Genomic DNA, 27,331 nt, shown 5'->3' on the forward strand with positions numbered 1-27,331 from the left:
CTAAATAGAAATAATATTTTCGAGTGGTTGTATATAAATCTCGACACCAACCTTGCTTCATCTAGAGTCTCCTTCACAATTTTGATCTCATCGATTTCCTCTAACATAAGATCGATGCTGTGTACAGCACACGGGGTCCATACTAGATGCTTCCTCTTATCCATCAACTTGCTGCCCGCAGAAACACATGCACGCACATTGTCCGTAATAAACTGGACTACATGCTTATCCCCCACCTCCTCCACTATCTGATCATATAGTCGTACGTAGAAGTTTGCATCCTTCTTCGTCCCTGATACGTCTTTGCTAGACAAAAAAGCTGTACCTTTTGGGGAATAGGCCAAGAAGTTTAAAAACTCCTTTTTGCTAACTTTATTCAACCAACCATGACTCATGAGAGTAATTCCTGTCCTTGGCCAACTCTGTTTATATTCTTCAATCAACTTTTTAACTTCCTCTACCTCTTCGTCTAATATTGGCCCACTGAGCTCATATGCCGTCGGGGGTTTTACCCCGGGCCCGGCTCTCTGGATTGCACTAACCATAGGTGGAAAATATGGGCTATTGGCTGCATCAAAGGGAATCCCTTTATCGTAGAACCATTTACCAACATATCTCCCTAACATGTTTCTTGTACCTTTAACCATGCCTTTTAGGGTCATCTGTTGTGACTTAGGCTTTGAGAGAAATGGGTCTTTACGACCATGACCTGCAATACCGGCACTCCTAGGTAACTTAGAAACAATTTCTTCAACAACTGATTCTTCTTGATACATATTGCCACCAACCCCTCCATACATATTTGAGCTGGGCCCGCCATACATGCTCGAGCTGGACCCGCCATGCATATCTGAACTAGGCCCACCATGCATATCGGAGCTAGGCCCACCATGCATGTCTGAGCTAGACCCACTAGGCATTCTAAACCCACATTCCCTCTGATATTGTTCATGTAAACTCAATCTTGTGGCCATGTCCAGCTCATTATTATATTGCTCTTCTAGGTCATAATTATATTGCTCTTCTGTATCATTCCTGCTTGATGGTGTATATAAACTAGCTATCTCCTCATTCATCCTATGTTTGGCAATTTTTTTACCTTTGCTAGCATTAAGAATTGCCACCATCTGTTTTTTTACATTACTAGGGACACTAGTGCATGCAGAAAATTCTCCCTTAATCCCTGCCAAGTGTTGCTTGAACCTATGTACCCCACTACTTATCACTCTTTGACAGTAATTACAAATAATTTTGTCTTTCTTGTTGGGATCAAGTCTGACCCCATGTTGCCATGCAGGGTCTTCTGTAGATCTTGACATGATTCAACTGTTTTAAGATGTAAAAAGTTTAAATTAACCTGACAGTTCAAAAAGAAAAATAATCACCATATGTAGTGATAATATGTTGCGGTAGTTCATGTAGTCATATTCGTTGTTATTTGTTATTGCAAAATACCTTTTTGGACAATAATATTTTCGTACATATCAATTACAAACATTTAGAATAATACAAAATGCAAGCTCCAAACATGGCTACAACTCAATTATCAAGAACATACATTTTTTGCATTAAAAAATTAATAATAAAAACAATTCTTCAAAGAGCCGGCTAACATCAGTCATTCCAACCAAAAAATCCATGAACAACAGATAAAAAAAATACAGTTTTGTATTGAAAATATAATAACATGCATTTTTTTGCATAAATAATCCATCAACATACAATTTTTTCAACAAAAACTTTAACAATAAAAATTTAAAATATGGTTTAATACCTCATGATAATTAAAACCTTGTCACGATTTTCACATCTTTTCGGAAAATCATCAATTTTCAAAAAATTCGATCTTGAAAAAAAAAAAAAAAAAAAATTACATCAAACTCAAACAATAAAAATTAAAAATTGGGTTTAAATGTTTAATACATCATGATAATCAAAACTCTATCACGATTTTCACATCTTTTCGAAAAATCATCATTTTTCAAAAAATTTGATCATGGATAAAAAGAAATAAAAAAAAAAAAGTACAGCAAATTTTCAAAAAATTCGATCATGGATTAAAAAAAAAAATTAACAAATTTTCAAAAAGTTCGATCATGGATTAAAAAAAAAAAATCATAAATTTTCTAAAAATTCGATCATGGATTACAAAAAATTCGATCATGGATTACATAAAATTCGATCATGGATTACATAAAATTCGATCATGGATTACAAAAAAAAAAAAAAACATAAAAAAACAAAAAATTCGAGCGTGGATTACAAGAACAGAAAAAAACAATTCGATCATGGATTACAAAAAATTCAATCATGGGTTACAAAAAAAAAAAAAACACAAAAAATTCGATCATGGATTACAAGTAAAAAAAACAAACATTTCGATCATGGATTACAAAAAAGTCGATCATGGATTACAGAAAATTCTATCATGGATTACAAAAAATTCGATCATGGATTACATAAAATTCGATCATGGATTACAAAAAAGTCGATCATGGATTACAGAAAATTCTATCATGGGTTACAAAAAATTCGTTCATGGATTACATAAAATTCGATCATGCATTACAAAAAAAAAAAACAAAAAAAAACAAAAAATTCGATCGTGGATTACAAAAAAAGAAAAAAACAATTACATCATGGATAACAAAAAATTCAATCATAGATTACAAAAAACTCTATCATGGGTTACATAAAAAACAAAAAACAAAAAATTCGATCATGGATTACAAAAAAAAACAAATATTTCGATCATGGATTACAAAACATTCGATCATGGATTACAAAAAATTCTATCATGGGTTACAAAAAAAAAAAAAAAAAAATAAAATTCGATCATGGATTACAATAAAAAAAAACAAACATTTTGATCATGGATTACAAAAAATTCGATCATAGATTACAAAAAATTCTATCATGGACTACACAAAAAAAAAAAAAAAAAAAAAAAAAAAATTGTTCTTCACAGAGTCGTTTTACATAAGCGATTTTAACTCAAAAATTCACCTCCAAGTGAATAAATTACATCCAATTGACTATATTTTCTGATAAACAACAATATAAGGAATCAAAAACCTAAATTTTTAACACATTATTTCTAATATATCATGAAAACAAAATCAAAAGGCGGAAAAAAAAAAAAAAACAGCGGAATTTGGTTCCGCAGACATCTCACTGTTCATATCAAATTTCTTGCTGTAATTGACCAGATTACGTAAAATTGAAAATTTTAAATCATACTAGACACAATAAAGATTAAAAATCCTAATTATTGAACTCATTTTGTTCAAAATATGCCGTGAAATAAATCAAATGGCGGAAAAATAAAAAAACCCAAAGTTCTTACTTGTTTTTGTGAACCGAAGCCTTCAATCTCTATAAAACTCTGTTTTTCTCAACGATTATCACAAATTAGTAACAAAAGCTTTTGATTCACAGCTTTAAGATCAATATGCCTACAAATTTTGAAATATTCATGCCCTATTTGGCATGAAATTTCAGAAATGGCGGAAACCCTAAACCCCGAATTTTTCTTGATCAAAAAACAACCAATTTTTCCACCATTTAATCCTTGAAAAAGCTGAATAAAGCTGTTTACAGCCTGCAAAACAGATCACATGCCGAAAAAAACAAAAAAAATGATCAAAAAATGACAAATTTGAAAAAATCCGTGAAGAACACTGTGCAACCCGTGTTCTTCACGGACTCGCCGATTCCGCACAGTGAATCGGCGAGTCACTGTGCGGAATCGTCCGGTTCTCTCTAGAACCGGACGATTCCCGGTTTTTGAACCGATCCGGTACCTTTTTCGTGAATTCCGAGTCGAACAGGGTGAGTCCGGTTCAACTCGGCGATTTTTAAAACGCTGGATTCACCTATTCCCCCGATCCAACACAGATATGGGTGTGATCGATGCAAGTGATCGAATCGATCTGTTTTTTTAAACCTTGGGCCAAATCATAGGCAAGACATGGGAATTCAGAGGACAGCCGAGTTTTACCAATCTGCCAAATGAATGGGTCCACTTCTTTAAAAGTGAGTACTTTGATTTATATGTCTTTGGGGAGCTCTTTTAGCTAATTTTGACTAACCTCATGTGTCGAATACTTTACATTTGAGTCCTTTGACATGTTTGTGGCCCACTAGTTTTTGTTTGTGTAAGGTTGAGGTCCTAAAAGTAATGCGCACCTTCAAATAGTATTGAAAGATGTCGTTTTGTATCGAAAATTTTTGTGATGGTCGGAAAATTTATTTTAATGTCTAATTATAAAATTTAAAGCTTAAAAAATAGTGTACATCAAATAGATCTATGAATGCTTCAAAATCTTGAAAATTAAAGGTCTAGATAATGCATAACATGATGCACTATTTCCAAAACTTGAAAGTTCATTTTTGTTTAACGCCATGTATCTCAAGGTCAAAATAACTTTCAGTATCGAAATAACTTTTTTAGTATCAAAAATAACTTTCAGTATCGAAATAACTTTTTCAGTATCGAAATAACTTTCAGTATCGAAATAACTTTCAGGTTGAAAGTTTTTCAGTATCGAAATAACTTTTTCTAGTAAATTTTTGATGTGCACCTTAGTTTGATTGTTTAGAGCCTCAACTTTATATGAATTTTATCCGTTTATAAAAAGCTAATTTTGAGTATGTATATAATTTGTTTTGGCTAAATACTAGACTTACAATTTTGCAAGTAGAAGGTTGGTGCTGGACTTACAGTTTTGGGTAAACACTAGACTTAGTGGTCCTTCCCACTCAAAAGATGGCCGGTTCTTTATTTGGGTCTAAGCAAGCAAATAGGAATAACAAAAGAAGGGTTGTATACCTCAAAAGCATTGGATCTATAAACCTCTTCCGATATAGATAGGGATCATATACTGTGAGACCATTTACTTTTGGTATAAGGAGGTCATAATTATTTACAATCGTCTGATGCAAAATCTAATAACTTAGGTGTATCACAAATTTCGAAATAATTTGTTTTGAATTTTGAGCTTGGTAAATAGAACAAATACAACCATCCAAATTTACATCCAATGGTCGAGATTAATTGTGAGCTTGTTGTACCAAAGGCAAATGGTCTCATTGTATATTTTTTCTATATAGATATTAATACGTAGAAACACGAGAATTAGGTGTGGCAACGGGTTTGAGCGCTCTGGGTAGACCTAGACTTGGAACCGATCCGACTAGGTTGCACATGGAGCCATACCTGATTCAGACCTGAGTCATGTCCAAGTCATTTTGTCTCGGACCTGGTCTAAAAATTGTAAAAATAAAAAATAATTTTTACATTGTATAATATATATTTTATACCTGGACCCAAACCCGGACCTGACACAATAGGGTCCAAGATAGACCGAAACCGACCTAGATTGTGTCCAAGTGTCTTGAACTCGGACTGACCTAGATTAGGTCCAAGCCATTTGGACCAAGACCATGTACCCTACCCGTTGGGTCCAAAAACTGTACCTAGACCTGACTAAGTTCAGTTAGACCCACTGGGTCGACAGGTCGATCCGACCCAATTGCCACCCCTAACATGAATACACGCCTCAACAAACCCTACCCTTACCTTATACTGAGTGGCATGCACTACATGAAAAACATGCTCCTGTTTTCTTCCTTGAAAAAATGGTACAAACGTCCTCTAATTATTGAAGTGTGGTTATTCAAAATTCAAATATGATATTAACACGATTGGGTGGACCCCACTTCAAGATCACCATCCATTACATCATTACATGAACTATCAAGTGTGAACAAGAGGAACAAGAGAGATTGTAAGATTAAGGAGAGTTTCCTATACTTTGGCTTTACTTGAATAATCTAATTTGTTTCTTTAAGTCTTCTTAAGAAAGTCATCAAAGTGTATTCACCTCCAAAAAAACAAAAAGAAAAGTAATGACACTTGGATTGAGACATAATTTCCAAATATTCAACTGCTGTAAGAGAAAAGTGTTGAAAAAATGGTTAATACAATTGGTCTAAAAATGTTGAAGAAACGGTTAATACAATCGGTCTCTCTCTAGAAAGTGTTGAAGAAATGGTTAATACAATTGGTCTCGCTCCATCAGTTGGGGAAGATTTACTATGTTTAATGGAAACTTTGTCTATGGGTCTAATTGGTCAAACCTCAAATACACGGGGTGAAATTGCCCCACTCTATATGCAGCATAGTATATGGTGGACCCATAGTTCGAAGAAACTATCAATAAATCGGCTCATTATAAAATTAAAAATAAATCGTTTTTATTTTAAAAAGTCGAATGAAAGAATCGAGTAAAAAATAAGGATTGATAAAAATACTTCATATAAAGATATCGTTAATATATCGGATTAGGCTCAAAAAATCGGAGTTAAAAAAATCATTTTTAGAATTTGTTTTGAAATTTTAAAAAATAAAAATTATGTCAAAGCCATAAATAATTAATTCATTCATAAAAACTTTACTAAATTAATATAATTAAATCAAATAAGTTAGATGCTTCATGATTCTCATCCAATATTAAATACATAATTAACTAATATATATGAAAAAAAATATACCATATAAATCTACCCAATAAATACTTTAAGAAACATCACACCTACTTATTACATATCAAAAATAAATATACTACATAAATTTATTCGCGTTAACTATGGTATGTTGACAAATATACTCTGTAAATTTATTTATTGAATACTATAGTATGGTGACTAGGGTCACTTGATGACTATGTTAAAGGTTTATAAATTTATTTAATTGGTTAGAGGCTAGTAGAAATTAGGATTTCTTACGGTTTGGTTTTACAGACAGAAGTGAGGAGTGAGAAAAAGGAATTAAGACGGAAGATAAGTAAGAAGGAGAGAGGTAAAAGAAAATAGGGTTTATGGATAGAGAAAAAGGAAGGAGAGAGGTAAAAGAAAATAGGGTTTATGGATAGAGAAAAAGGAAGGAGAGAGAAGAAAGAAGGAAGAGAACGACCAAGGCTGGGCTCATAGCCATATAGAGAGAAGAAAGAAGAAGTATGGTTTGAAGGGGTTTTTCTCTCTGGGATGTTGTTTGAGAGAAATCCCGAAGAGGCACTAGAGAGTGAAAGCTTACCATCAGAAGAAGGAAGAAGGTTTCAGACGCAGTGCTGGGTGTGTGCTGGGTGCCCTCCGAAGACGTGAGGCTGGGAGTGCTGGAGTATTGCACTTAGTTTTTGCCTCGGTTTCTTTCTTCTTGGATTTGCTATTGGAAATGGACTCCAGATTTAAAGGTTATTGGTTTATGGTTGGATATAATCTCTATTCAGTGCGAAATAACTCAATCCCAAATCGTAACAGTCTAATCTTTGTATCAGCAGCCTTTTTCTTTTCCTTATTTTTTAGTGAAATGTTTTTTAATTTTTGAGTTAAATCAAATGTACATTTCTTTACCACGTAAAGATGTGGGCAATCAGATTACTTGACCGTCTCTTACTTTTTACAAGTATTATGGAATGATTCGTTTTCTTGGAAATGTTATGAGATCTTCAATTCTTGGAATTTTCTTGTGATCTTAGTGATGACTTAGTGGTTTGGTGTTTACTATGGCTCCTTATTTCTTCAGATCGTATTGCTAACCCAAATAGTTGATTATCTTTCAATGCCTTCATAAATCACTATTTATAGTTCTAGCTTCAACATTCCATGAGTCTTTCTCTTTCTAGGCAAAAACAATGGCTCACCATGCAATTGTATCTATAGAAAATGGGGTAGAAATGGCTATGCAAACATTTTGCTTAGGGATTCAATCAAGAGATACAAAGTTGCTTGGAATGCATTAGCCTCTCGTTATGCGCTGAATGGCTTTATTGACGGAAACTTTACTCTCCTCCATGAAATGTAACTTATACGGTGTAATTACTTGTGGTGGGATAATTTCTGTTCGTAGAAATGCACATTGTGAAGCTCTCCGTTTTTCACACAAATGCTTGATCCTGATGCCATTACTTTTAGAAGTTTCCTTATTTGTGCTCGGATGATTTACAGTTCTTTGTCTACTGTCAACAAATCCTACACTTACAGGCATAGTTTGGAAACATATAAGATATGCACTGATGTCAATTTATAGCAAGTGGAATTCTATTGCCAAAACCCAATCAAATCTTTGCCACAATCATTTCATTTGTGTCCTGATAGGAGGGCATATGAGCTTCTGATCAATTGCTTTTAACTGCGTATTTTATGAGGTCTCTATAAATTGTTTGTTGTTTGCATGCTTCTTGATTTAAATGTAGTACAATCTAATAACCAGCAAATAATTTTATGAAAAATTAAATCTTTATTTGAATTCAAACATCACATACTCAGCTTAATGCATGTTAGGATAAGGATGCCAACATTCTAAAAGAAAAAAAGAATGAAACTTGCTGCGAGGTTGGAGAATTAAAAGGGGTGACCATATTTCATTAATAAGGACTTATACAACAAAACCTCATCTTGAATAGTAAAAGCTCTAAGATGTTAAAGTTAGCATTTGTCATTAAATTTTCATTTTCATTTTCAAATTAAAAATAAAATAAAATTCAAATGAAGTATTCAAAATGAAACCCTTGTATCTTGTGTTCAGCCTTTTTTTTTTTTTCAATTTTATGTTTCAAACAAAAGAAACAAGTGCCCCTTCTAACATAGGATTCTAAGATTAGGGTCCATTGGATTAGACAGAAGAATTCTTATTCTAGATTTTAAAACATTCAGGTCCATCAACTATATACAACAGAAACTCATCTTGAATAGTAAAAGCTAGAAGATGTTAAAGCTAGCTTTTGTCATTAAATACAATAAACATAATTAAAAAGTACAATATAAAGCTTTGACAATGAGATTTTCTTTAAAAAAGCAAGTTTATCTTAATGCAAATCACTTATTTTATTGATCAAGAAGCAGAAAAAGCCAAATGGAAAATCTTGAGCCATTAGGACTCAAATGCAAGCCACCCATTCTCCCATTTTACTTTTGGAACACTCCCATCTTAGAGGACGCTTCAGATTTGAAGAAGTAATGCAACTACTTTTGCTTTTCCTTTTTCTGTTTCTTTTCTTTTCTTCTCATTTCAAACTTAATTTTTCTTGTACTTTTAAACACCCGCACCCGCACCCTTATTACCCCTTCAGTATATTAATCGTTTTATTCATCACAGATACCAAAGGTGATCCATGTCATATTTGAATATTATTTATATTTTATCCAACCCAAGTTTGACTTTTGGAGATCTACCGTCTTTCAGACAGAATAGATTAATAAAGGCTATGGATTTTGACATGGGTTTTCTTAATTTTTTTCTTTAAAGCCACTGTCGAATTGTTTTTACCAAAGAAGAAATCGATTAGCTGTAATTTGACTGGAGTTTTGAATCTTGTTCAAAGTAATAATTGAACCCAATTTGGCGGTTGAACTTTTGTAGGAGATTGTAGAGGAACTTCTGTAAAAGAAAATTGTTGGTCATTTTCTTTATTTTTATTTTTATTTTTTCCTTTTATCTGGGGCAGTCAAAATTCTTGATATTTGTGGGAATTAGCCGGAAATTTGGACTTTTTTTAGATGGGTTTTCATTATTTGTGATTGGGTCCCAGTGTCTGCTTCTTTTGGAAGGATGAAACGTGGAAGGGGTCAGCAATTCAACCATGAATTTATGCCTTTTGGGCACAACTGCAATGATTTGATGGCCATCCTCAAAAAATCTAGGGTTTGGGCATTGCACTTATTGCAGAACTTCCTCAAGTTCTTGGATTAAGTTCTATCCCTTTTGTAAATTTAGTGTGTTTCTTTTGGGGGTTAATTTTTTTTTTTGTTATGTTCGATAGGGGTTTTAACATCTAACTTTGATTTCTCATTCTCTAAATTGGGGTCCTTCTGTTCTCTTGGATTAATTTGGTGGGGTTTCTTTCTGTGTTGGCTTTGGTTTCTCGGCCGCTAAATTTGGAGGCTCTCTTTCCTTTTATTCTCTTCTTTTTATTGTTTTTCCTGAGAATGTGACTTGCTGCCTCCACATTTCTCCAAGGTGCCTCTTTTTCATTGAATTTTGGTGGGTTAGAGATAGATTTGGTAGGGGTTTCGAATTAAATTTGTGGCCAGATATAAAGGCTTTTTTTTTTGTTCGGTATTTTTGAGATGAATAAACTGGTTTGTCAGCTAGCTATACTGATAAATTTGGAGTTGGGCTATCCACGCTTCTAAATTTGAAGGTCCCTCTGTAAATTGAGAAAAAGGTTTCTATTTTTGTTGGCTTCATTTCAATTGAGTCCATGTTATACTCATCAAGCTTGAAAGGACCATGTACTTCTGAATGGTTGTTGGGGTCTTTGTTTGGAGTATTTATGAATGAGGCAGCTAAAATTAGCTGCAGTCTGGTTACAGTAAAAAACCAGAAGGGGCTGAAAAAACCCTTAACCTAACTTTTTTTTCTGGTGGGGTTATAGTTTTTACCTTCTTTTGGGCAATGGTGGTCCTAAAGATTGTGAGCAAAGACAACAAACATGAGAAGTAAGAGGAAATGGATGAGAGAGAAGTGCATTGAGATCAGATTAAGAGTGAGAAAGATAATGCAGTGCTTGTGTTCAGGGGAGCAGTTAATTGGTGATGAAATGCCTCAGTCTCCTGAATCCCTTGCCACCAGAGATTATTCCGCGAGTGGTTATTCTTCGAGCCCAGGGTGGATTGAGGCAATATCGAAGAAGCTGAATCTTCTCTCAGAAAAGGAATTTGTCTTAATTATGAGGTTGGTCACACTCTCTCTCTCTATAAGTCTTTTTGTAATGTTTCTGCACATTATCATGTCTGTGGGATGCTAGACTGAGACCCTGAGGGAGCGTATCATTTAGTTTCACGAGAGAGAGAGAGAGAGAGAGAGAGGTTATAATGTAGTAGCTAATCTATTGGGTGAATGTTCAATTTAATTGCTAAGTTCTTTTTACTTTACATTTGTGACACTTAAAAGCAGCTCTTGTATTGCTGATATATGAACCGAGGGTGAATGATTTCCATGTACTGCAAGTATGGGATCATGGTTTCTGTATTTTAGGAACTATGAAGTCATGATGTTGTATGTGAAAGTTCAATAAATGATTTATCCCTATAGTTTATGAGCTTCCTGTGACAGTCGTATCTCTCACATTGTTGCAAAGTGGTTTATGAATGCTCTCAAAATTTAGAAAGTTTTTTAACTCTTTGAGATGAGGAATTCTCTTTTTGAGGTTAAGTGAAATGAGGAAACTCTGGTACGGATCATGGGGAGCTTGTATCTCATTGTTGGGGTAATATATGGTATGTAGTTTTGGTTTGGATCTCTATAAAATTTGCGTGGAGTTTTCTATATATGTATGTTTATTCATGCAACTGGCATCTGTTTCTTATTTTGTAGCTTGCCGGACATTTTGAAAGTCTGATTCAATAGGTTCCACTGTCCATGTTTTATCATAATTGTAGGAACTTTTATATATATATATGATAATATCTATACTAGATTTAGTCTTGGGCTTGATTGGTTAAGGTATTGATCATGGTTTGAGTTTTGTACAAATCGGGTTGCATAAAAGAATTTAAAAAAAATTCAAGCATCTATTTCTTATTTTGTAGCTTGCTGGACATTTTGAAAGTCTCATTCAATAGGTTCCACTGTCCATGTGTTATCATAATTGTAGAAACTTTGGTATATATATGATAATATCTATACTAGGAATTAGTCTTGGGCTTGATTGGTTAATGTATTGATCATGGTTCGAGTTGTGTGTACAACTTGGGGTACATAAAAGAATTTTAAAAAATTCAAAAAATGGTTAAAAATATAGAAATGGTGTATAATTTTTTTATATGACTTGGATGTTTTTGAAATTGAATAGTGAGTGTTTTTTGCCATAAGCCCTTTTTTGTATTTTCCGCTTTTGGATTTAATCTTCACATCTATAAATCATTTTTTTTTTGATCCATTTTTCCTATACTTTTTTAAGCTTATTTGGACCTTTTATGGTTGCTATTAGTTTTATTTTACTTTTCCTATCTTCATTTAAATTTTTCATATATATATATTATTTTATTTTTTTTCATTTTTTCTAGGGCTTTTTTGCCCTGTATAGATCTCAGGCGAGTCCACTTGGACTTGCCCGAGTTACCCAGCTTGGCAAAGGGTTGAGTCCTTGGCTGAGAGGAGTTTTGGAACTTTGGTGTTGATGATTGTAGCACTACATTCCAAGTTCAATTCCTACTACTGAACTACTTAAAAGAAAAAAAAAAAAAAAAATAGTAATAATACCCATATGCCATGTGTAACATTTGCAAAAGACCATTCCATTATTATTTTTATTTGTACGGATCACATATTCAGTTTTGAAAAAAATGTTGTATATTTGTAGGATACCTACTTCAAAGAGCAGAAGCATTTTCATGTAATTCTCTATTTGATGACCCTCACTAGAAAGTTCTCTTTGTTTCCATGTGGAACAACGTTTATGTGTGGAATTTGAATGGAACAAATACTGCAAGCATAAAATAATCCCCTTTATGTTGAACATATGAAGAATTTTTTTCGTTATGTGCATCCAATTTCAAGACAACCATAATACTTTGATCCAATGGTTTAAAAAAAGGATCGGTGACCCGGATCGGGCTTCCAAAAAACCGATCCGGATCGGCGAATCGGCGATCCGGATCGGGAATCGGGTGAATCGGTCAGAATAAAGCTTAAAAAAAATCCGAAAAAATTATTAAAATTCATTATAAATATTGTTTTTTAGGAATTCAATAAGAAATGAAGGTACTTCATTAAGAATTTTCATGTTTTTGAATGAATATGCGAATATTGATATGTTCTTTCCCTGCATGAACCGCCATTCAGCATTTAATTTACATCACACAAAAGGATAAACATATAATTATCATGGAATAAGTATATCAACATACATGGACTACAATAAAGCATAAAATTAGTAACATATGATCTAAAAATAAAATGATAGACAACGTTATTGTTCTTCTTGGTCACGCTGGTGCCATTGATTGAATTCGTTTAACAATTCATTGATTCGATCTAAAAACGAATCATAGATATTAGCAGGCGTCTGACTATTCTCAAATCCCTGAGTGTTAGTGTTTTGTTGTGTTCCCAATCTAAAATCCCCGAAAATTGTCTATCCTTTATGCTCACCTGCATTGTCGTGCTCATCCCTACACTGTTGCTGTTGGGACTCGATATGTGAATAATATGGCTGGGATAGGGTGGCCTCATAATCATCTTCTCTCTCATTTTCCCTTTGAATAATATGAATTAAAAAAAAAAAAAACAAATTTTCAAAAAAATCGATCATGGATTAAAAAAAAAAATCGCAAATTTTCAAAAAATTCTATCATGGATTACAAAAACAAATTCGATCATGGATTAAAAAAAAAAAATCACAAATTTTCAAAAAATTCAATCATGGATTACAAAAAATTCGATCATGGATTACATAAAATTCGATCATGGATTACATAAAATTCGATCATGGATTACATAAAATTCGATCATGGATTACAAAAAAAAACAAACATAAAAAAACAAAAAATTTAATCGTGGATTACAAAAAAAGAAAAAAACAATTCGATCATGGATTACAAAAAATTCAATCATGGATTACAAAAAACTCTATCTTGGGTTACAAAAAAAGCAAAAAACAAAAAATTCAATCATGGATTACAAAAAAAAAAACAAACATTTCGATCATGGATTACAAAAAAAAAACAAACATTTCGATCATGTATTACAAAACATTCGATCATGATTACAAAAAATTCTATCATGGGTTACCAAAAAAAAAAAAAAACAAAAAATTCTATCATGGATTACAAGAAAAAAAAACAAACATTTCGATCATGGATTACAAAAAATTCGATCATGGATTACAAAAAATTCTATCATGGGTTACAAAAAAACAAAAAATTCGATCATGGATTACAAAAAAACGAAAACAATTCGATCATGGATTACAAAAAAATCGATCAAGTATTACAAAAAAATCTATCATGGATTACAACAAAAAAAAAAAAAAAAAAAACCGTACGGGACTCGCCAATTCACTGTTTCAACTCGCCGATTCCGTACAGTGAATCGGCGAGTCACTGTACAGAATCGTCCTTTTTTCTCTAGAACCGGACGATTTCCGATTTTTCAGCCGATTCGATCCACTTTTGCGATTTCCCAGTCGAACCGGGCGAGTCCGGTTCGACTCGGCGTTTTTTAAAACACTGCTTTGATCAATAATCATTCGTTTAGTCATGTCTGCCATTATTTCTTCTTGAGAAGTATGAGAATATCTCAATATATTTATTTTTGTCGGAAGCAAGGGCATTATTAGGGCACCTTGAATACCAAAGAGGAAGAATAGAAGCAGCTTTTCATGTGTTTGAAGGAATAGATGTTGGTGCAATAGTCCCAAAAATGAAGCTCTTCATTTCAAGAAGAGTTGAATGCAGTAGGCGCCGTTCTTGCAGTGATGTTACTCCTCCACCAATGTCTATGCATGCTTTTGGAAGTAATCTTTCTTAAAGCAAATTCATTGCAGGATCTCAAAAGGTTTTAGGGTGTGTTGTGAGACCTATTCATTCGGTATCATACACTTGCTCTTTTGAAATTGGTTCTGTCTTCTTTGGATGTCTCTGAATTTTGTTAATTTGACTGTCTTCCTTAAATTTGTGATTGGCTTCTCAGACTTTTGTTCACATGAAACAAGTTCCTTCATTTGAAGCAAGAAAAGAAAATATTTCATTTTCATGTTCATTCTGTTATATTTTTCTTAGCTTAAAATCCTCTTACGAAATATAAAGGTTATCAGAATGTGAAATTGAAATGGTTTATTAGAATGTGAAATTGAAATGGTAAACTAAGTTCTATACCCCAATGTTTGCTAAAGCATCAATGAGCTTGTTGAATTTTCCATGAATATGGAGATCCCAATCTTCTATAAGATGTCATGCTATCAACCAGATGATGGAAAACAGCAGTGTTCATTAGCCTATTTGTTTTATCATGAGAGTTGTCCGAGTCTTTGCAATCTTATACGAACTATGTTGAAACAGTGTTTTCAAACTTGCTCAGGACCAGTGAGTCTCATGGTTTATCGCTAAAACTAAGTCTTAACATTGAATATTGTTTTTTCAAGGGAATTGGATGACTTTTGATGAAACTTGGACAAGTCAACTCAATGGAACTTCGCTCAGGATCATGCCAAGTCCTGTGCTGCATAAGATTATATTGTCTTTCTAAAGAAAAATCAGAATATAAATTGGATTGAAAATCTTGAAAGTAACTTCCTAGTATGAGTGAAATTCATATATCTAAGCAACCACTGAATAGTTGTATGCACAATAACTTCTCTTGGATCTTGTAGGTTGATCTTTACATGGTACCCTTTGTGAACTTATTAGAAGCTATTAATCTATTTTGTTATCGTTAATGTGAAAGTCCTTAGGCTTGCATGCAAAGACAGGGGCAAACTGACTAAAACACTCAGTGACTAATTACAATTTAGAAAATACATATGACTAAGATGTTGGGACTGATTTTAATCCATAGAGAACAGGATGGCCAATAATGTATAGATAAGTACCTAAACATGATATTGATCACAAGTCAGCCCATCCTGTCCCTTAAAATCTATCAAAAATCATGAAGGATGACTGGTTGTGTTTGCTCATGATGAACTTATGACCATTGGACTTCATAAAGTCCACCAGCTTTGCATATGAAGAATGTAAAGCAACAAAGATCTTAACATGATGTAATTTTTCTATGATGGAATGGAAATTTATTCATGGCTAATGGTATTTGGAGCAATTTAATTGGCATTGGTGTTACCTTGTTATCAGGACCTAGGCAGGAATAATGAATACCAATGTCCTGAAGAAAAGCTCATATCCTGATGATTTTACCACTAACTGATTCCATGGACCTTTAGTTATTCTCTGTGCTGGACTTACAAACAGTAATCTATTCATTGCTCTTCCATGAGATAAGAGAGCTAACAAGAAAGAATCAGTAAACTACTATAAATTTGGATCAGACAAGTAAACTACTTGTCTGATCCAAATTTGGATAATGAAGTAAGAGCCATGGAATCAAGGCGTAAATGAGCTATCAATTACCTGGAGTGGCCAGATATTACCAGAGGTACTAAAATGAACTTAATAGTGACATACTTATGTATGCAATCTGGACTAGTAATAGAGGGGTACTTCGGGCTTTTAATAATTTTTGGCATATGTATGAAAGACAATATCTCTCAACTGACGTAATATTTTACATTCTGCTCAAATGAGGTGTCCAATAGTTCTTTTGTGACATTAACATGAACAATCGAGCATTGAGAAGGGAATAAATAGCATAATCTCTGGGTGAACAAGCCACCTCAAAACTGTTTCTGGTTCCATGAAAATATTTCTAAAATCGGTTCTATTTCCGTAATCTCTCCAGTGAGAACATTACTTATGTATTATTTACTCACTGTCTCCCTAATTTAAACTAGAAAGTATGTGAAGTTACATATAATCATTGTACAAACGTTATCTCACCTATTGCTCATTTTTCCTGTATTGGGTTCCTTTTGCAGAGGCTGCTGAATCATGCAAAGTTGTTCTGGATACTGTTGAATCTGCATTACCCGAAGGCATGCCTGAAACTTTGGTGCTGATTGTGAATTGCAGGAAACCCTGAGCAAGGCCCTTGAGCTTCTTCCTGTGTTATGGAAGCAAGCGGGTTTATACCAAGAAGCCATATCTTCTTACTGAAGGGCTTTCATCAACCATTGGAACCTTGAGCCTGAGCCATTAGCAAATATCCAAAAGGAATTTGCCATTTTTCTCCTCTATGGTGGAACTGATGCAAGCCCTCCGAACCTTCGATCACAAATGGAAGCCTCCTTCATTCCCAAGAACAACTTAGAGGAGGCAATTTTACTCCTACTCATCCTCCTAAGGAAGTTCTCTCTCAATAAGAATTAAATGGGACCCATTGATTATTGACTGTCTCACCTTTGCACTATCCATGTCTGGGGGCTTCTTGTCATTAGCCAATCAGGTAGAAGAATTTCTTCGTGATGTTTTACAGAGAGAAAACAGGTGGTACACACTCTCTCTATGTTACCTTGCTGAAGGGCTTGATGGGGTCTCTCTAAATCTATCGAAGAAGCTTTTGAGCTCTCGAGAGAAGCCTGATTGTATCAGGGCCTTATTGTTGGCTTCAAAGATATGTGGAGAATATAAAAATTTGGCCCAAGAAGGCACATATTATGCACAAAGGGTGCTGACTAGTTTAAGGATAAAACCCGCGGAGTGCCAGATTTTGGAGTGTAGCAAATTGGTCGATGGGTGTCTCTTTATCGTCCCAATCAAGGCATGCTGAGTCTGATTTCGAGAGGTTACCATGCAAAGTGAGGCACTTCAGGCATTTGAGGCAGCTGAGAAGTTAACAGGTGATAATGATATAGAAATCAGTTATCGAATTGGTTTAGAAATTGCAGAGCAAAGAAGATTAGAGGTGGCTCTCGATTATGCCAAAAGGCTTTGAAAATGGAAGGTGGTTCAAGCATTAGAGGGTGGGTTCTTTTGGCTCGGGTTTTATCGGCCCAAAAGAGGTTTTCAGATGCCTAGATGTTTTGGATGCTGCTTTGGAGCAAACTGGGAAATGGGATCATGGGAGGTTCTTAAGGACCAAGGTAAAGGTTCAGGTTGCGAAGGGTCAGTATAAAAACGCCATTGAGACCTATTTTCGTCCTCTTGCTGTTCTCCAAGTTCGCAAACTAGTACAGTTTTTTTTGAAAATTTTCAGAATTATCTCAAAAATTTGAACAAACACTCTAAATTTTTTTTTCTACTCCAAGATTTGAATCATTTTTGTTCATGACCTGCTTTCAAGTTTCTTAGTAAAGAATGACCCATAAAATATATAAATTATATACGGAAATCATTACAAATTCCTAAATAGAACCATGAGCTATGTTGGTAAAAAATAGGTTGTTTTTGGGGTGTTCTTTATTGTTGCCTCCATTTTCGGTCTCTTTTGAGATAGTGACTAGCTTTTGAACCTGATTTGGCCTTAACAATCGAAGCAATAATTGGACAGATTCGCATGACATAGGTAGCAAATGGATGTTGTGCGGCTCTGCTCTCAATGCTGATGAGAAGGTGACGCCCTTATCTCTTTCACACTAGAAACTTAAAAGTACCAAGTTCAAATATTCAATTTGGAATAGAGAGATTGAGTGCCATTTTACTTTTTCTACTTTGAACCTGTCCTATGTCCTGAATCTATCTTTGACCCTGTAGGAAAATCATGTAATCTAAAGACAATTTCGGAAGATGACAAATATTATGATCATAATATGACCAATTCAATACTATAAATTCGTTATCTTTATAGTTATTGATAAATTGAGAAAATGGGGTTCTCAAAAAGCTGACCACTTGCGATTGAAAATTTTGTCGAGTGCATGTGTCACTAAACTTATGTTATCAACATGACATATTTACAACTTACCACACTGATTCAAGCCAAATTATCACCCAAACTTAAGAACATTTTGCCTCGAGTGTTGAGCCTATGGTTGATTCACTTGACTGGTAAGTTGGAGCATAAGAGAATGAAAAGATTCTTCTTGAGGCATTGCCTTTGGGGATATATGACGTTACTATTGTACAAATGGCAAGAAAGGATATACGAACTACATACAATAAAATCCTGAGATGTTGAATTCGAGTTTGATGGCTAACCTACGAATGGATGAGGTATCCTTGATTCTTAAAGGAAAAAATGCTTAAAGTGTTCCCAATGGTTTTAACTTTTGAAGAAATGGCCAAATCATGCTAAGTTACTTCTTTCCTGTTTGTTCTTTTTCTAGTGTTCTTGTGTTGCTTTCATAAAATATTCACGATTATTTTGTGCCACCTCGTCCCCTCATGGGCAATCTCCTTTTTCCTTTTTGATGTTGTGCCTGCTCAATTTGTTTTATGTTACTGTGGCTAATATCAAACTTGCAGGATCTCGTTGCAAGGTTTGCAAAATTGAGTGGTTCAATTGTGTCTAAGGCTTGGAGCCGAGATGTGACTCATGTCATTGCTTCCACTGATGGCAATGGTGCTTGCAAAAGAACCCTCAAATCCCTGATGGCCATCTTGGAAGGAAGATGGATACTGAACATCAACTGTGAGCTACTCAAGCATTCATTTAACTATGTTTTAGTCTAGAAGTGAAAATTCTTCCATTCTGTAGAACAGAAGAATCCCAACATGGTTTCATATCACCAGTTATTTTGCTTGTTCTGGCATGGTATTATAATCTATGTTTAAATACTCAATTGGGTGGGGGGGTCTGCCTCAGCTGGCCCAGTCCCAATTCTGACCTGGGAAGCTGGGAAGGCTGTGACCAGAATCACAGGTTTTTCTAAATTCCCAGATAGACTTGGTCAAGACTACAAATGACTCAAGACCAATGGTTTAAAAAACGGATCGGTACCCCGGATCGGGCACCTCAAAATTCCATCCAGATCAGTGAATCGGCGATCCGGATCGGGAATCGGCCTAATCGGTCGGATTAAACTTTAAAAAAAATCCAAAAAATTATTAAAATTCATTATAAATGTTCTTTCTCAGGACTCCAATAAAAAATGGGGGTACCACATTATTAATTTTTATTTTTTCATCAATATGTGAATATTGAGATGTTATTTCCCTGTATGAACTTATGTTATCAATTAAATTTACATCACACAAAAGAAAAATCATAGGATTATCATGGATGAGGGATATAATCATGGACTACAATAAAGAATGGATTAAAACGATAAAAAAATGACTACCAAAATCTTTTATTTTTTATCAAGGTAACTTTTGTCTAAAATGACCACCAAAATCTTTTGTCAAAGTGACATTTACGTTTTTGACAAAAACTTATTTTTTTGTCAAGATAACTTTTTTTTTTTTGTTATAACTTTTTTTTTTTTGTCAATGTAACTGTTTTTTTTTGCCGTTATTATATTTTTTTGTCAATGTAACTTTTTTTTATCAAAATAACTTTTATTTTTTGTCAAGATAACTTTTATTTTTTTGACAAAAATTAATTTTTTGTTAAAGTAATTTTTATTTTTTTCTGTATAATTTTTTTTTATCATAATTTTTATTTTTTGTCAAGATAACTTTTTTTATATTTCTATAACTTCTTTTTTTTTTAAGTTTTTTATTTTTAAAATATTTTTTTAATTTTTTGGACAAAAAATGGAGTGCTGCCCGGAGGATTGAACTCATAACCTTTAATGAGTGAAACAAAAGTCGTACCGACTTAACCACATTACACTACTTGTCTTGTTTTGTATAATATTTATATATATATATTATCTTACGTTCTCAAGACTACTAGCTCAATATCCCACATCGATTGTTTTGAGAAATATTAGCAACTATAAATTAGTTACGAATAATGACAAACATCGCGACCGTGAAAAGTTGGCGCTTCAAGCTTATGCGCGCTCACGCGCGCGTGTGCATGGCACACATGTATGACCGATTCACCCGACTCTGCCTTGTTTGTGACGTCAGAAACCAGTCCGTGACATCAAATTTGTCGAGCTCGCCCCGGTTCTCTCTAGACACGGGCGATTCTTCGTCTTTTGCTGGAACCGGCATGTGGGTGCCGATTCCCGTGTCGAACCGGACGAGTTCGGTTCAAATCGGCAACTTTTCAAACATTGCTCAAGACACATTCTGCAGTACAGGGTCAAATTCTCATTACCCAGTCTAAACTTGGTCAAAGCTCAGATCGTTTGGAACTGACGGGGTTCCAGTTTTAAACACTATCTTTTAGTGAAGTATACCATGAATGGGGTAGATTCCTACTACCCATTGATTATGTCACACTTGTTTTAGTTTTCTTTTTGTTATTGTTTTTCCGAAATCCTAAAATTATGATTTCCTTTTTTGTTGTTAAACCCGATTGGATTGAGTACCCTTTCTTTGTCTCCCCAAAATTTCAAAAAATTATTGTTATACTTGACATAAAAATAATGATATCTGCATTTGTTTATTCACATACTCATGGTTTGTATTGTCCATTATAGGGATCAAAGGATGCTTGAAAGCCATGTCTCCTGTGAGTGAAGAACCTTATGAAATTAAGTTTGATATCAATGGTTCTCGTGAGGGCCCCAAAAATGGCTGGCTTAGAATCATGCAAAAGGTAAACCTCTCTCTGGTATTGGTGAGCTTAAACAAATATGGGGTAATCAATAATCACATTTTGTACCTATGCAGGCGCCCAAGCTACTCGAAGGCTCGACTGTTTATATCAGTGGTGAGTTTGAAGACTCTTGCAAGGGATACTTGGAAGATCTACTTTTAGCAGCTGGGGGGGGGGCGCAATATTAGATACAAAACCTGATTCTATCACACTCCGAACAAATAAATGAAAATACAGTCTTGAGCCTCCTCCGAAGTGCAAACCTCGGCAGGTTTCTTCAGTTATGGACAACATGTTCAGTCAAGCCAAGACCTTGGCAGCACAAACCGGTGCCAATGTCTGTGGTGACATCTGGCGCTTGGACACTATAGCAGCTTGTAAACTGCAACCTTTTGAGTGCTAAAAGAGATTCTTTAATTTCAAAAAATAAAAGCATGTTATAATTTATGAGTAGTGCTTTATTGTGTTATTAATCCGTTTAGTTTATGGTTGTGCTTTTATTTGTGAGGGGCTCCCCTACCCATGTGTTCTATTTTGCTATTAATTCTTTTAGTTTATGATTAGGTTTGCTATTAATTCTTTTAGTTTATGATTAGGTGTTTATGGGTTTGGGTTGATCCAGACAGGGTTTATACAAGAAAACAGTTGATCAGTTCGGGTCAACTTTTCAGGTAGCTGAGACCAATATTTGAGTTTGGATAAATTCCCTCGCCCATCGGGTGTGACTAGGTCTAATTTTTCCCAAATTGACTGATATCTGGGCTCTGGCCCAAGGTTATGCTAGCCAATTGGGTCTGATTTGGACTCACTCATTTACAGCCCTACTTGTGAGAAAACCATGTAGATATACTCAAGAAACTTGGATCTCATCTTGACAACGACATGCATACATATAAAAGGAAAAAAATGAATGTCAAGTCTTAAAAATAGTACATTTTATAACAAGTAATTGAATCTGTCTATTTCAAAAATTTCAAGTATTTATAGGTCTACTTGATGTGTGCCTTGTATGGTATAAGGTGTGCACCTTATGCAAGCTAGACCCTGATTAAAATGTAGTGGTTTTTTTTCCTTTCTAAATGACTATACGCCCAAGTTCATTAGACATGCTTGTCCTATATCATTAGTTGGTATTTTCAATTTGAAGTACGTCACTCGAAGTACGATGATTTGAAGGAGAAGGAAAAAAAGTAGTCCAGGCCCTATTTTGAAAATCCAAGTTTTTTGGAGCACCTTAATGAACTGTGCAGCTCTTCCAGGCACTGGTAGTTCTCCTTAAATCAACTCTCTCTCCTGGTTGGATGCTCTACTGTTGCAACAAATGAGGGAAAATGGTTTCAAAACTTGGTTCAATCCGTTATTAAAGAGTACATGCTGTTCATAACTCTAGAAAGAAGGGGCTAGTTTTTCACTGATTTCCAAACAAACCCCCTCCTTGAGTCCTGACTATTGTAGCCTTGTTTACTTAAAATCAACAACGTAAGGAAAAACAACCCTTTTCCAATGCTGTTTCATTCAAATCATGAACACAACTCTTTTCTAATGGTGACCTTGCAGTGATGGGTTTCAGAAATGGAGCTGCCTAAATATGTTGGTCAATGACTAGTTTAATAAACAACGAGTAACGAGTAGGATAGAGTAGGGTTGTTAATATCACCAACAAAATGTTAATATGGCCTTGAAAACGTTGTGATTGATCTCTTGACCCAGACAACTATGGATATGGAAAAAGTGGTTTCATCATAGTCAAAGTTTTTTTTTAATTAATTAGGGTTGCTATATTAATCTTGGTCCATCATTTTGCTCTATTAAATGTCATATCCTCAATGAGGTCAAGTTCTCATATATTTTCTCACTACTTTCAACCATTTCTTTTTGGATTTACCCTTGTTCTTTTTGAGCTTTCTACTTGAACTAACTCATACCTCTTAATAGGTGATGTACTGGGCGTGAGCCATATTTATGTCTACTCTCTCTTATCTTATTTCCTATTGATGCCATATTTAAATTTGGGAAAAGTTTATATAGGGTTGCAACCTTAAAATGTAAAATGCACCTCAAAAATCTATCAGAAATGTTGTTTTAATGTTGAAAAACACTATAACCATCAATATGTATGAATATGAAAAAATAAAAATAAACTTGAGTTCCAAAAATAGTGCATTTTGCAACACATTATTTGGAGCATCCATTTTCAAGATTTTCATATATTTATAGATCTACTTAATGTAACTATTTTTAGAATTTAAAATTTTCTATAATTAGGTATGAAAATAGATTTTAAGATAATACTAAGAATTTTTTACAAAAAAATTACATGTTAAGATAAAATTTTAAGGTGCGCCTTAATTGGATTGTTTAAGGTTGCAACTTTATAGAAACTGTACCCTTTAAATTTTCCTGAAAAAAAAAAATTCAAATCTAAAAATTAATACATTTTGCATCTATTTTCGAGTGCTTATGATCGATTCCATTTCCAGTTGAAATTTTACGACAAAAGGGCATGAGTAAATTTTTAGGCTTTATTGTAAAAAGCTGACGCCTTTGGCTAATGACGCCCCTTAAATAATGGAAAAAGTTTAAAATTGCTTTCCATTGCTTGAAAGCTACCAAATTAATAATTTCGACCTCGTAATTTTGGATAAAAAAAAAATCCATTTTAAGCCCTAAAAATAGCATACCTTATAATATATTACGTAGACCGTTCTATTTTCAATTGTCTAATTTGTAGTCGTGCACTATTTTTAAAGCTTTAAATTTTTAGCTAAAATAGATCTTGAGTTTGAGACGCCAGAGTTTTCACATTTTAGTATTTTAGTGTTTTACAATCTCCATTGTCCAACAAACATAGATGGTGGGTGCGAGATGCAGAGCTGCATTCAGGTTCGGAGACCTAAAAGTCGGGTCCATTAATCAATATTTAGGGTAGTGGCCAGTCCAACCGTGCCTTAATTGAGATGTTGGGTTAAATCAAAGTTTAAAAAATCGGTGATCTGATTCGGAATTGGGCGATCCGGATTGGGAATCGCCCAAGATGCTTCGAATTACGCCAAAAAAGAGGATTTAGGTGGTTCCTAATAGTAGAATCGTCGATTTTTTCGAGGAATCCCCAATTTCGATGATTCTTCACAGAATCCGACCGATTCTTCACCGAGTCAAGAGAAAAAAAAGGATGAACATTTTTTTCTTGAATTATTTTTTTACAAAATTTGAAATAAAAATTACCTATTCCGCTAATTCTTCTGATCCGATCCACCGATTCTCCCGATCCGACACGGATGTGGGTGTGATCGATTCGAGTCATGTATATGTTTTTTTAAACTCTGGGCCAAATCATAGGCAAGACATGGGAATTCACAGGACAGCCGAGTTTTGCCAATCTGCCAAATGAATAATATGGTCCACTTCTTTAAAAGTGAGTACTTCGATTTATATATCTTTGGAGATCTATTTTAGCTATTTTTGACTAACCTCATGTGTCGAATTCTTTACATTTGAGTCGTTTGACATGTTTGTGGCCCACTAAATTTAGTTTGTGTAAGGTTGAGGTCCTAAAAGTAAGGCGCACTTTCAAATGGTGTTGAAAGTTGTAGTTTATGCATTAAAATTTTTTGTGATGATCTGAAAAATTTATTTTAATGTCTAATTATAAAATTTTATAAAATTTAAAACTTAAAAAATATTGTAGATCAAGTAGATTTATGAACGCTTCAAAATCTTGAAAATTAAAGGTCAAGATAATGCATAACATGATGCACTATTTCCATAACTTGAAATTCATTTTTGTTTAAGTCCATGTATCTCAAGGTTGAGATGATTGGATTTGAGGATTTTTCTGTATCGAAACAACTCTTTCTAGTAAATTTTTGATGTGCGCCTTAGTTTGATTGTTTAGAGCCTCAACCTTATATAAATTTTTTCCGTTTATAAAAAGCTAATGTTGAGTATGTATATAATTTGTTTTTGGCTAAATACTAGACTTACAATTTTGCAAATAGGAGATGGGTGCTAGACTTACAGTTTTGGGTAAACACTAGACTTAGTGCCCCTTCCCACTCAAAAAATGGCAAGTAAGCAAATAGGAATAACAAAAGAAGGGTTGTAGACCCGAAAAGTTTTGGATCTATAATCGTCCTCCGTATACTATGAGTTCATTTACCTTGTAGTATAAAGGCGTCACAATTGCTTGCAATCATCTTATGCGAAATCTAATAACTTAGGTATATCATAAATTTCGAGATAATTTTTTTTGAACTTTGAGCTTGGTCAATAGAATAAATATAACCATCCAATTTTACATTCAATGGTCAAGATTAATTGTGACCACGTTGTGTCAAAGGTAAATGGTCTCATTGTATACTTTTCTGATATAGACATTGATATGTGGAAACATGCGAATTAGGGGTGACAACGGGTTCGAGGGCTCCAGGTAGACCTGGACCTGGAACCGATCCGACTAGGTTCCACATGGAGCCAAACTTGATTCAGACCCTAGTCATGTCCAAGTCATTTTATCCCGGACCCGGGTCTAGAAATTAAAAAAAAAAAAAAAAATTTTATATCATATAATATATATTTAGTATATTTTATACCTGGTCAAGCCAACCTTGACCCAAAACCGGCCTGACACGATAGTGTCCAAGACAGACCCGAACTGACTTAGATTGTGTCCAAGTGTCTTGGACCCGGACCGCCCTAGATTGTGTCCAAGTGTCTAGGACCCCGACCGACCTAGATTGGGTCCAGCCATTTGGACGAAGACCATGTACCCTACCCGCCGGGTCCAACAACTGTACTTCAGTTAGATCACTAGGTCGGCGGGTCGAAACCCTACCGTTACCCACTAAGTCGGCGGGCCGACCCGATTGCCACCCCTAACATGAATACACGCATCAACAAACCCTACCGTTACCTTAAAGTGAGTGGCATGCACTAGATGAAAAACATGCTCATGTTTTCTTCCTTGAAAAAATGGCACAAACGTCCTCTAATTACTGAAGTGTGGCTATTCAAATTCAAAGATGATATTAACACGATTGGGTAGATGCCACGTCAATATCACCATCCATTACATCATTGCATGAGCTAGCAAGTGTGAACAAGAGGAACAAGAGAGATTGTAAACTTAAGGAGAGTTTCCTAGTCTGTCTTTACTTGCAATAATTCTCTCTAAGTGAATTGTTTCCTTAAACAGTGTTCTTAAGAAAGTGTGTACACTGAAAAAAGCAAAAAGAAAAGTCATCAAAGTGTGCTTGAATGTGTAACTGTTCTTTACTGGGAAAGAAATAATGACACTTGGATTGAGACATACTTTCTAAATATTCAACTGCTGTAAGAGACAAGTGTTGAAAAAATTCTTAATACAATTGGTCTTTTAGTTGGGCAAGATTCACTATGTTTAAAGGGAACTTTGTGTATGGGTCTGATTGGTCAAACCTCAAATACATGGAGTGTAATGCCCCACTTTATACGCCGCCTAGTACATGGCGGACCACCCAGGACTGACTTTTAGCCTCACCTAGAGAATTGTCTTGATAGAGCATAATGACGTAACCATGATTCATGTAGCCGATTCAGAATAATTAAATAAAAGCTCTGATGATAATGAGAGAGATATTCCAATTTTAAAAAGATTGTCGGACATATCTACCAAAATTCTATAAGTTTATTGCAAGAAAGAGATCCCAATTGTAAAAGGATAGTTGGAAGTATGCTACCAAAATTTTGTAAATTTAGAGAGAGAGAGAGAGAGAGATGGGGATAATTCAAATTCTAGAAGGGTAGTTGGAAGTTTGCAACCATAATTTCTTTAAATTCATTGCATTTTGAGATCTCACTTTTTTATAGAGTTCAAATGAAAAAAAATTTGATGTCAAACTTCACCTAATTGGACTTAACCTTATTAACATTAATGGCGGAAGACATTGAAGTCAAATAATCTGTGTGTAACATTTTCTTCTATCAAAATAATTGACTTAGTAGGATTCATGCAAGAAAAAAGAATATATATTATATAGAAATATTATACAAATATCATGTTTTCTCATCAACCCCAATTAAATGATGATAAAAATTTGAAGGATTAAAGATGAAGACTTCGTCGTCTTCCTAAGAACAAATAAG

At 34.3% G+C, this 27,331-nt stretch overlaps 1 protein-coding gene across 2 annotated transcripts; it reads left to right on the plus strand.

Annotated features, from left to right (window-relative positions):
* The first annotated feature begins 8,934 nt into the window (after positions 1-8,934).
* On the plus strand, positions 8,935-21,661 carry LOC18447294 (protein BREAST CANCER SUSCEPTIBILITY 1 homolog). Of its 2 annotated transcripts, XM_088872435.1 has the most exons (6): positions 9,679-10,735; positions 16,593-17,696; positions 18,104-18,165; positions 19,018-19,183; positions 21,090-21,208; positions 21,283-21,661. In XM_088872435.1, the coding sequence occupies exons 2-6, from the start codon at positions 17,624-17,626 to the stop codon at positions 21,394-21,396; spliced, it is 534 nt and encodes a 177-aa protein (XP_088728561.1). In that variant the 5' UTR covers positions 9,679-10,735; positions 16,593-17,623; the 3' UTR covers positions 21,397-21,661. The 2 variants fall into 2 exon arrangements, with proteins under 2 accessions (XP_088728562.1, XP_088728561.1); XM_088872436.1 differs by lacking the exon at positions 18,104-18,165 and having other exon boundaries at positions 8,935-10,735.
* Positions 21,662-27,331: the final 5,670 nt, after the last annotated feature.

This window comes from Amborella trichopoda, chromosome 7 (genome assembly GCF_054954075.1).
Source record: "Amborella trichopoda isolate Santa Cruz 75 chromosome 7, AtrichopodaSantaCruz75HAP2 v2.0, whole genome shotgun sequence".
Classification (NCBI taxonomy): Eukaryota; Viridiplantae; Streptophyta; class Magnoliopsida; order Amborellales; family Amborellaceae; genus Amborella; species Amborella trichopoda.